General features: G+C 40.8%; 1 protein-coding gene and 1 long non-coding RNA gene across 5 annotated transcripts in view; one reads left to right on the top strand and one right to left on the bottom strand.

Annotated features, from left to right (window-relative positions):
- Positions 1–4,338, bottom strand: part of NUF2 (NUF2 component of NDC80 kinetochore complex) — a 40,111-nt gene extending 35,773 nt beyond the window's left edge. Inside the window, exons 1-2 of one of the 4 annotated variants that reach the window (XM_040229991.1) lie at positions 3,930–4,338; positions 527–661 (exon numbers count right to left, since the gene is read on the bottom strand). In XM_040229991.1, the coding sequence (XP_040085925.1) occupies positions 527–649 (123 nt within the window). In that variant the 5' untranslated portion in view covers positions 650–661; positions 3,930–4,338. Of the gene's footprint in view, positions 1–526; positions 669–3,929 lie in introns of all 4 variants that reach the window. The other 3 variants (XM_040229992.1, XM_040229990.1, XM_040229989.1) reach the window with 3 other exon arrangements.
- A 157-nt stretch (positions 4,339–4,495) lies between these two features.
- LOC120855515 lies at positions 4,496–10,133 on the top strand. Its single transcript, XR_005719262.1, has 2 exons — positions 4,496–4,664; positions 7,841–10,133. It is a non-coding gene; the product is annotated as an uncharacterized LOC120855515 (long non-coding RNA).
- Positions 10,134–10,911: the final 778 nt, after the last annotated feature.

The raw sequence follows: 10,911 nt of genomic DNA on the forward strand, positions 1-10,911 counted from the left end.
ACACAGGAAAATGGAAGGAGACTTTGGGATTTTCTGTGACACATGAATAGTTCATTTTTGCATTTAACAACTAAAGACATAAAAAAACACTATCTGTCAAAATAAGACAATTCCCCGTTGGGGCATAATGCAAGAAAATTAATCTGTAAGCTTTCCAAGAAGATTGCTTCTAAGCACTTTTTGTGATTGGAAACCACCTGGAGTAAGTTCCTTCAAGCTTTACCAATAAATGATACCCTCAGACCACAACTCCAATAATAAAAAGTTTAATATACTGTAATACATCTATGGTTTAGAAGCTTTTTTCGGAAGAAAACAACTGCATTAAAGACTTGAATTCCTAATGGGAATGCAGAAGTTGCCCCACATAAAAACAGTGTTATTTTAAAGTAACTCTAGTTGACAGATTTTCTCTAGATTAAAGTTACCAGCCTGTATCAAACAGTGATATACATGCCTTTCCCCACACACTGCAGACCTAGGGTAGCCTGTATACTAACCACATGCAAAAAGAACCACATTTTACCTTGGGATTTGGAGAAAGATCATTCTTGGAGAGGTTTTTGCCATCAGCTCCTGTTAAGATTTTGTTTCGAATATGAACCACAACTTCAGCTGCATTATATCTGGGAAAAGACAAAGTTTCCATCTTGGGAGTCTCCTGTTGGCTTGAAGGAATTAAAAACAAAGGTCAGAAACATGGCACAACCAGCAGTTCCTACCACCTGGAAGCTGACAAATGTAAGGACAAAATTAACAAGCCAGGGTTGAGCTATATTTATGGTGGTGCTATCATCAAACCATCACACATCTTAGTAAGGTGACATTAAAAACAAATATACATACACACACACATATATATACACACATATATATATTCTAAAACAGCTTTTATTCTAAAGCAACACAGTCATTTTCTAATTCAACTAATACTGTTTTCTTTTTCATGGGAAAGAGGACTTAGGTTGAACAGACAGATGAGAAACTATGTTTTTTGTTTTTTTTTTTAAAGTTTGGGAGGCAGAGTTCAATAAGATCCTGAGAATTAATCTTCAAAGTAAAATATATAGGTAACACTATCAGCAGAATCTATACACAAACAACAGCACCATAGGGTAAATAAACAATAAGTTGTATTGTACTCTGATTTGACATTCTACTTAATGATACACAGTGAGATGATTAATAAGGTTTAAGATATAAGTAGGACCAGAGAGAAAAAAAGACAGAGTAAGAATAGAATAGCTGTAAGTGAGTAAAAGTCATCAGTCATGTCATCATCACTCTTTGCGACACCATGGATTGTAGCCCACCGGGCTCTTCTGACCATGGCATTCTCCAGGCAAGAATACTGAAGCGGCTTGCCAGTCCCTTCTCCGGGGGATCTTCCTGACCCAGGGATTGGACACAGGTCACCTGCACTGCAGGTAGATTCTTTACCATCTGGGCCACCAGGGAAGCCCATGAATAGCTGTAACTGGCGGGAATTCCAATCACCAGAGTGAGAACTTGAAAAACAAAATAACAAAAACACCACTCCCTACAATGTCCTTCAATAGTGAAATATTCGCACCTGTGTCCTCCTAGAGCAGCTGTTCTCACAAGTTTGGAGACACTTTTGCTTGTCTGTACTAGACTGAGGATGCTACTGGAATCTAGTGGGTAGTAGGCCCAGCGTGCTGCTGAACACCCTGAAAAGTGATTGACAAATAACTTCCCAGTTCTGCTTAAACATTTGAAACATCACAGAATTCACTGTCTCAAGGCAAATTTTTGTCCACCTTAGTGTGGCTCTAATAATCAGATAACTCTCATACTATACAGAAATCAGTTTGTTACAACTCATCTTCTGGTCCTACTTCTTGTCACTACAACTAAATAGAATTTACTAATCCTCAGTCACATGGCTCCACTTTCAAAAATGTGAAGAAAGCTATCCTATCTCTCTGCTTAGTCCTCTCTGATCTAAAGTAAGTATAGTTTAAGAATAGCCACTCCATTTATGACTGTTTTAGAAACTATCATTCTGCTCACTTTTCTCTAAAACTATTTCATCAGTGTGTTCTTAAAATGTAATGCTCAAACTGAACATAATACTCCAGATATGGTCTGATTACAGTGGAATATCAATACAGTTGGCAACAGTCACTGCTGATCTAATGCTATTAAAACACTTACTGACAAACTTGTGTGTGTGTGTTTGACTCAAAGTCCCAGAACTTTTTCAACATACCCCACTTCTCCATGACTTCTTATATGACTTTGTAGTCCACAAGCCAGGACTTCTCCATGCTCTTTTTACATAACTGATTATTTGAACCTTAAGGATTTGTATTTCCTATGATTGAATTCCCCATTATTCCTATTTCATACTATTGAATTTCATAATTCCAGACTTTCCTTCTATCAGTTCAGCTCAGTTCAGTCACTCAGTCATGTCCGACTCTTTGCAATCCCATGAATCGCAGCACGCCAGGCCTCTCTGTCCATCACCAACTCCCGGAGATCACTCAAACTCATGTGCATCGAGTCGGCGATGCCATCCAACCTTCTCATCCTCTGTCATCCCATTCTCCTCCTGCCCCCAATCCCTCCCAGCATCAGGGTCTTTTCCAATGAGTCAACTCTTCGAATGAGGTGGCCAAAGTATTGGAGTTTCAGCCTCACCATCAGTCCTTCCAATCAACACGCAGGACTGATCTCCTTTAGGACAGACTGGTTGGATCTCCTTGCAGTCCAGGGGACTCTCAAGAGTCTTCTCCAACACCACAGTTCAAAAGCATCAATTCTTCAGCGCTCAGCTTTCTTCACAGTCCAACTCTTACTGTCAAAATCTTTTTGTATCCAGCTTCTGATACTTCACATGTTATATGTCCCTCTTAACATAAATATGCATTCTATATTTTCATCTAAGTCATAGATTTAAAAATCATTGTCCAAAGAAAGACTGCAGAAAAAGTCAATTTTCCAAAACAAACTATTAATATATCTGGATCAGAGATTATTCCAATAGAGAAAGAGGTGCAAAATACAGTATCTTCATAATTATTATCACACATCTCTCCCTTCTAAAGTCTTGTGCACTTTGCTATCAGGTTAATCTGCATAGAACAACAAATGCATCAGGTAACATCTTTACAAAAATAATTACTTGCCCTACCCATCACATCAAATTCAAATGCTTCTGCTTGGCTTTAAAAACTTCTACAATTTAATAACCTAATCAATTTTCTGTTACAAGTTAGTCTCTTCCAGGACATTTCCCCAACTTCCATTGTTTCCCTTTGAAACCACCTCTCCTATCTAACTTCAATTTTCTTTGATAGTACAATTTCAGTTCAAAATTATTCACGAGTATGTGGAGAGAGGGAGGGAGAACGGAACAGGGAGGAGAGGGAGAGAAAAAGACAGGTGAAGAGGCCTTCCAATCCAGTTTGAGCTCTCTGGTGAGATAAAGTATATAAATATGTAAAGTAGCAGGCCATTTACTACTAATCACCTCTCGGTGTCCCATTATCTGCAACACCACAAACCAGCGCACAGTAGGTTCATTTTTCTAAAACAAACTACATCGTGGAAATCAAAAGGCCAGGGAGCCGATGCTAAACAAAGAGAAAAGAGTCCCAACCTAAAAAAAAAATTAAAAGTTTCCCTTAGTTATTCAGGGAAAAATGATCGCGCCATGCACGCAAAGCGCTATATATACACCGCCCTCTTCCTCTGACTTTTGGATTAAGCGTGATATTTCTAATATCACACCGCAGCTTGACGAGCTGCGGTCCAGTGGATCTCAAAGAACACAACCTGGCGACTGAACAACAACAACATATTTTAGCCTTTCGATTTTTGGTTTTGACACGGAAATTCATGACAGCATCTGGAACCCCATTAGCTTCTAAATAAATCGGTTAAAAATACAGAAATACAACCTTCAACTGACCAGCTGGACCGCAAGTTTCTTCTCGAGTAATCTTTGCTGTACCAGACGGCAGACATTCGTATCGTAGGAAATGAGCTCAGATTGTTTTGGGGACTAAAATCTAACCAAAACGACCTATGCGCTCACCCGCACCACCCAAAGGCGGGCTTCTGCAGCCACCTCCCCAGCGACGCGTGTCACGAAAACACTGTCAAGCCCGTGGCTCCAGAGCGAGAGAGCACACACTGTCTCCCGGACTCCGTCCACGCGTGTCTCTTTGCTCTCACCTACCGCAGCAGCCGCCCACAGGACGGCGGCGAGTCCGTGGAGCAGCTACACGCGAAGTCAAAAGTCAGCAAACATCGACCGTTGTCAATTTTCAAACCCGCCGCCTCCTCCTGGAAGTCCCTCCCCGTTCCGCCCCGCCCACTTCCTGCGCTCCGGCCGCGCCGGGTACCGGCTGGGCTCGATATGCTTAGAGCGGTTGGCGCTGGAATTGCGAGGGAGAACGCTGGGCTCTAGGCGGAACTATTTTTCGCGGAGTTGACGTCCAGTCGGAACTTCTGCAGGCAGTGGCAGAGCCGCGGTTTGGGGAAGTAGTCCGGCGTTGCCGCGGAATTCCCGCGGTCCGTGGACGTGTTCGGCTTTAGAGATGAAGAGCGAAAGTGAATAGAGGGTTTCTGGAGACTTAAGCTAAGCTCAGGGTAACAAGGAAAGGAGGACGTGGGGCTGTCAATAGGGCAAGGTAAGTCATAGAGACTCAGAGTGATAATAATGCTGATGTTTTTTGAGCAGAGCCCCCGGGTTCTGTGTTGGATGCTTACAGGTATTACCTCTTTCAGTTCAGTTCAGTCGCTCAGTCATGTCTGACTTTTTGCGACCCCATGGACTGCAGCACGCCAGGCTTCCCTGCACTAACTCCCCGAGCTTGCTGAAACTCATGTCCATTGAGTCGGTGATGCCATCCAACCATCCCACCTGCTGTCGTCCTCTTCTGCCTTCAGTCTTTCCCAGCATCGGGGTCTTTTACGACGAGTCAGTTCTTCACCTCAGGTGGCCAAAGTATTGGAGTTTCAGCTTCAGTATCAGTCCTTCCAATGAACACCCAGGACTGATACCATTTAGGATGGACTGGTTGGATCTCCTTGCAGTCCAAGGGACTCTCGCCCTCACAGTTCGAAAGCATCAATTCTTCGGCGCTCAGCTTTCTTTATAGTCCAACTCTCATATCTATACATGACTACTGGAAAAACCTTAGCTTTGATTAGACAGACCTTTGTCAGAAAAGTAATGTCTCTGCTTTTTAATATGTTGTCTAGGTTGGTAATAGCTTTTCTTCCAAGGAGCAAGTGTCTTTTAATTTCATGGCTGCAGTCACCATCTCCAGTGATTTTGGAGCCTCCAAAAGTAAAGTCTGTCACTGTTTCTATTGTTTCCCCATCTATTTGCCATGAAGTGATGGGGCCAGATCCCATGATCTTAGTTTTCTGAACGTGAGTTTTAAGCCAGCTTTTCACTCTCTCCTCTTTCACTTTCGTCAAGAGGCTCTTTAGTTCTCCACTTTCTGCCATAAGGGTGGTGTCGTCTGCATATCTGAGATTAATGATATTTCTCCCAGCAATCTTGATTCCAGCTTGTGCTTCATCCAGCTTTGTACCTCACATGACGTACTGTGCATATAAGTTAAACAAGCAGGGTGACAATATACAGCCTTAACGTATTCCTTTCCCAATTTGGAACCAGTCTGTTCCATGTCCCGTTCTAACTGTCGCTTCCTGACTTGCATACAGGTTTCTCAGGAGGCAGATAAGGTGGTCTGGTATTCCCATCTCTTAACGAATTTGCCATAATTTTTTGTGATCCACAATATCTCCTTTAGGATTCATTAAAAAGGGAAAAGGGGTTAATAGATACCATCATCAACTTAGGGGTTAATTCAGGGAAATTATGCCACTGAAAGATATGTGCAGAAGTTCATGCGTGCATGCTAAGTCACTTCAGTTGCGTCCAACTCTTTGTGACCCTATGGACTGTAGCCCACCGAGATCCTCTGTCCCTGGCATTTTCCAGGCAAGAATAATGCAGTGGGTTGCTCGTTCATACTCCCATGTAGGATAGAATCCTGGTCTTGTCTTCTGCCTCCCTTCTTTCATGCTGCCACAAGAGCCAGGCACTGCCAGTGCCTTCCAACACTGAACTGTTCCCTGAACACACATGTCCCTCAGTGAGTTGGATTCTTTAGTTGATGCCTGAACGAGGGGCAGGCACCTCACACCTAGTCACAAATCAAGGCCATGCAGTAGAAGATGGGACAATAGGATGGCCTAGTTGTCGGGGAGAGTGGGGGACAAGCATTTAGTTTTATTATGTATTGGGACACTGGAAGATATAACAGAACTTGCATCTGACTGCAGGGTGCAGAATTAGTGAGGGTGATGTACTGGTTGGGAAATCTGCACTGAATCAAATGAAAAATAATGCTGGAAAGACTGACACAAATTCTGGAACTTTGTTGTATGGAGGAGTAGAGGCTCTACCTGTTAATATAGAAATTTATGCTGACTTGAAGTAAAAGTGTGTTTCGTCTTCAGTAGTTTAGGGCTTTCTTTTCCCCTTTATGTCCATTTACTGATGTAATTCTCAAAAGTCTGAATCTAATAAAACTCAAAAATTAGTTAGGAAATAGATATTTTAGAAACATTGAATCTGGAAAAAAGAGACCGTTCTCATTGGCACTTGCCAAATCAAGCTGATTACTTGTGAATGCACATAACTCCACCAGGCCATATCTTCTTAGAAACAGAGAAAAGGAATATAGTTAGCAGGAATGGCTGAGCGCTCAGCTCTTGAGTCAGAAGAAGCTGGCTTTAAATCCCTCATTACACTGCTTACCATCTGTGTGGACTCACGCAGCTTGCTTAACCTAACTAAACTGGTTTCTGCATCTTTAGCTATAATATCTGATTTATAGGGTGTCATGAAGATTAGATAGATTTATTCATGTAAAGTATTTGGCAGAATAAGTATTAATATTACTAGTTATTTTGACTATTATTATTTATACACTGTCTTAGTAAAATATCCTGCAAATCATATGGAGAGAGAAAAATGAGGTAAAAGAAGAGCAGAATGATGGTATTTATAGGATAATAATTGTGTATTTGGAGGATAATTTTACTGTAGATATGGCAGATTGATAGTTTATTAGAATTAAAGTTAAGAAAAAACGAATAGGTATATATTCAGGTTGTCTTGATTATAAGGGTAGATCTGACTTTTCAACATTTAGTTGTCTGTTACTGGTCATTGTGGAGTAGAAGGCAGAACATCAGGAATACAGAAATCCCAACCTAGACTGTCTAGAGTTTTGTCATCATTCATAAAGACATTAACTACAGCAGAAAATTATATTCCATTACTCTTTGTGGCTGCAACATCTTTTTCCCCTGCACCTGTATACCCTCACATGGTCCATATCTGCTCTTATATTTCATTTTCCCTCTCAGCCCTCCTCCCATTACCTTCCTTCCCAGCCTAGACCGCATGATTTATCAATATCCAGATACCCTGTGTTTCCTTGCCTCGGACCCCAGTGCCTGTCAAGACCTTAATCCTGAATCTGTCCCATAAATCTCCAGCCGAGCACCTTGGGGGAAATAACACAAAGTGACATACAGCAGATTCGTGGTCTGCAGCTTCAGCTTACTCCAATTCTTGACACTCCTTTATCATTTGTCAGCTCCCAGTCTTATAACTTTCAGTGATAACTACCTCCTCCTTCCTCAGCTTCAACTTCTTTTTTTATTAGAAGGTGACTAGAGTTGTCTAAAAGGTATTTTTCAAGCACTTAACACACATTCACATGTGCCTGCAATTTTTATGCCAGTTCTTTTTGTAATTCGTGTTCTTTTTCTGTTATAGATTGCGCTTGAGATCCCAGATGACAGACCTGTAAAGACTGAGCAGACCTTTGACTGACAAGACGGGATGTGAGACCATCACAGCCTGCAACTAGGAACTAGGACTTCATCTTTAACTCAGGTGGTGTTCCTGTGGTAGCTAGTGCTTTTGGTTAAACTTTTTTAATCTCTTTTTAAGTGACAAGATTTCCAGATCGATTCTGCTTTTTTTTAGTGGGTTAGTAAGGATGAAAAATTGATTCACTTGGTCTAGTGTGGTAGGAATAGGTGAAATACTAAGACTTGGTCTTATGCCCTCCTTGCCATCAAAGACCCACTGATTTGAGGATGGAGATTTCCTAGGGGCCACAAACATTTCCAGCAACCTTGTACCTAGTTAATTGAGAAAATTCAAGTAATATATCTTAACTTCCTGTCCACCCCACATTTATCTGCTTTTCTTATTGATCTTAGAAAATGAATAGCACCCACTTTACCCGTGCTGTTGATCAGTGCTGCTTTCTAGACCCTCTGTTACCTTTGACACCTTTGATCAGACCCTTCTTGAAACCTAAATCCCTTTGCTCTTCTCCTGTTTGTTCTACTTATCTCATGCTTCTCAGGGGCTCTTTCTTTGTGTGTCCTTTAAATAGTATAAGTTTAAACCTTGATTTTTTTTTTCTCTTTTTTTGCATGAATATTCCCCTTCAGAGTACCATATATGCTCATTGTTTTAAGCTATTTGCTTAAGGATCCTAAAAGTACTGCTATACCTGACTTCTTCCTTGAGACTCAGACTTTTATTTGCCTACTAGATAGATCCATTTGGGAGGTCTCATGAGCCATTCAGATTCTAATTTATCCCTTCCTTTTATTTCAACTACCAGTCTATCTCACTGTTGCCTCCAGCCTTATAACCCTCACCTACATCCCCCAATTTGTCTTTTCAGTAGCAGCTGGAGTGATCAGTCTTAAATGTAAATCTGACCATTTTACTGGTCTGTTTAAATGTCTACAACCCTCCCCCGCCCCCTGCCACCACCACCATCACCTACAAGATAAAATGTACCTCCATAGCCTGTATCCTAGGACCTCCATAATCTCACCACTGTTTATATTTCCTCTATCATCTTCCATCCCACCCACTTCCCATTCATGACACTGTTTTACACTTACAGAACTTTCATATTCTCATTGACACTCTCTGGACTGTCTTGATTTTCTTTGTCTAACTCTTGCTTTCTTTACTTATTTTTCAGATGTCTTCTAAAAAGCCTTTCCCTAATCCACAGACTGAGCTAGTTGACTTTCCTTCTGACTTTCTGAGTGTTGATTGATTTATCCAGAAAATACTTAGCCTCTTATTTTGTGCCAGACACTGAGCTAGATATGGAAATATAATAATGAACAAGTAAATGTAAAAATCAATCTAATAATTGATGTGACAAAGCTTATATTCTTATAGGGAAGGGAAACACGAATTAAAAAAATGTAGTTTAGTCTGAATGGTCCCATGCTTGTGAATAAATAGGAATTAGCCAGCTTAAAGGCTGGAGGGCAAGATAGAGATAACTGTAAAGGCCCAGACATGAGAGGAGAGCATAGTCCAGGAACAGAGATTCTAGATGCAGGGCTGGGGAAGTAAACAGGCCCAGATCATGAAGAGTATTGCTGATAATATTAAGGCATTTGACCTTCTTCCTAAAGATAATAGTAAGTTTGAAGGGTTTCAGCATGATTAAGTTTGTATTTTAGGTGATGACTCTGGCTACTGTGAGAAAATGGAATTGAGGAGTGGCAAGACTAATGGAAGGAAAACCAGTTAGGCCATCATTGTAGTAATCCAAGGAAAAGAAGATGGCAGCCTGTACTAGGGCTTGCCAGTGTGGATGGAAATATAAACCCCAGAGGAATTCAGGAAGTAGAACTGGCAAGATTTGACAACTGAATTGGAAGGGCAGAGGTGAGAGAAATAAAGGGTAGAGTTCCATAAACAAGTTTTAGTGAAGACCCTATTTGCTATCGTGTGTTCACAGCCTGGAAGTTCTTAGACACTGTAGATGCTTGATAAATATCTGGTAAGTGAGAGTTTTCTGGCTTGAGCCTGGATAAATGGAATGCCGTTTTCTGATTTAGGAAATGTAGAGGTGAACTCATTGGGGGAGGTGGCGGATGATTGAGTTTTGGATGTGTCTAGCTCAAGATGCCTGTGGGAGATACACATGAAAATGGCAGATACAGTGCCACTGGGAGAAATCTCAGACATGTTCTTTGTATACTTTAAAAAAATAAAGGTTTATATTTTGTTGAAATGATCTGTTTTGTGTCTGTCTCCATTACTACACAGGACTGATTCTTTTTTTTTTTTAACTTATTTTTCAGTTGGAGGAAGATTGCTTTACAATGTTGTGTTAGTTTCTACTGTTCAACAACTTGAATCAGCCGTAATTATATATATATATCACCTCCTTGGGCCTCCCTCCACCCCACTCCACCACCACCCCCATCCTGCCCCTTCAGGTTATCACAGAGCACCTGGCTGGGCTACCAGGGCTGATTCTCAATGACTTGATTCCCTAGCACCTTACACCATGTCTGGCACAAACAGGGCACCCAGTCATTGTTGAACTGAACTACTTTTTAAACATGGTACATCTAACAGGAGAAATTAATAGTAGTAGTCTCTGAGGAGGAAGACTGGGGCTCAAAAGATTTTATTGTATATATTTTGGTTCTTCATGCCTTTTCCCTCATTTGCTTATATTTCCTATGAAAAATAAAAATGAGAAAGAAGTGCTCAATTTGTATGAACTTTAAGCTGAAAACTACTCCACCTATGATCTGATCAGAGTAGAATATTAATGCTATATGAAGTCATACCGTTAATAGCATTTTTTGACCACATCACATTATCAATTTGTTTACAGATTTGATGATCATATCATTGTTGCCGTTGTTCAGTTCACTTATATAACTAATATTTATTTATGTCTTAAAAAAAGTGAAATTATCAGCACATACTTCATACTAAGGGCATCAGGAAATCTTTGAAACTATGTATTGTGAGGTACAGTTAAAACTTACCAAGCCAAA

The sequence above is a fragment of the Oryx dammah genome, unplaced genomic scaffold (assembly GCF_014754425.2).
Source record: "Oryx dammah isolate SB20612 unplaced genomic scaffold, SCBI_Odam_1.1 HiC_scaffold_28, whole genome shotgun sequence".
In the NCBI taxonomy this organism is placed as follows: Eukaryota; Metazoa; Chordata; class Mammalia; order Artiodactyla; family Bovidae; genus Oryx; species Oryx dammah.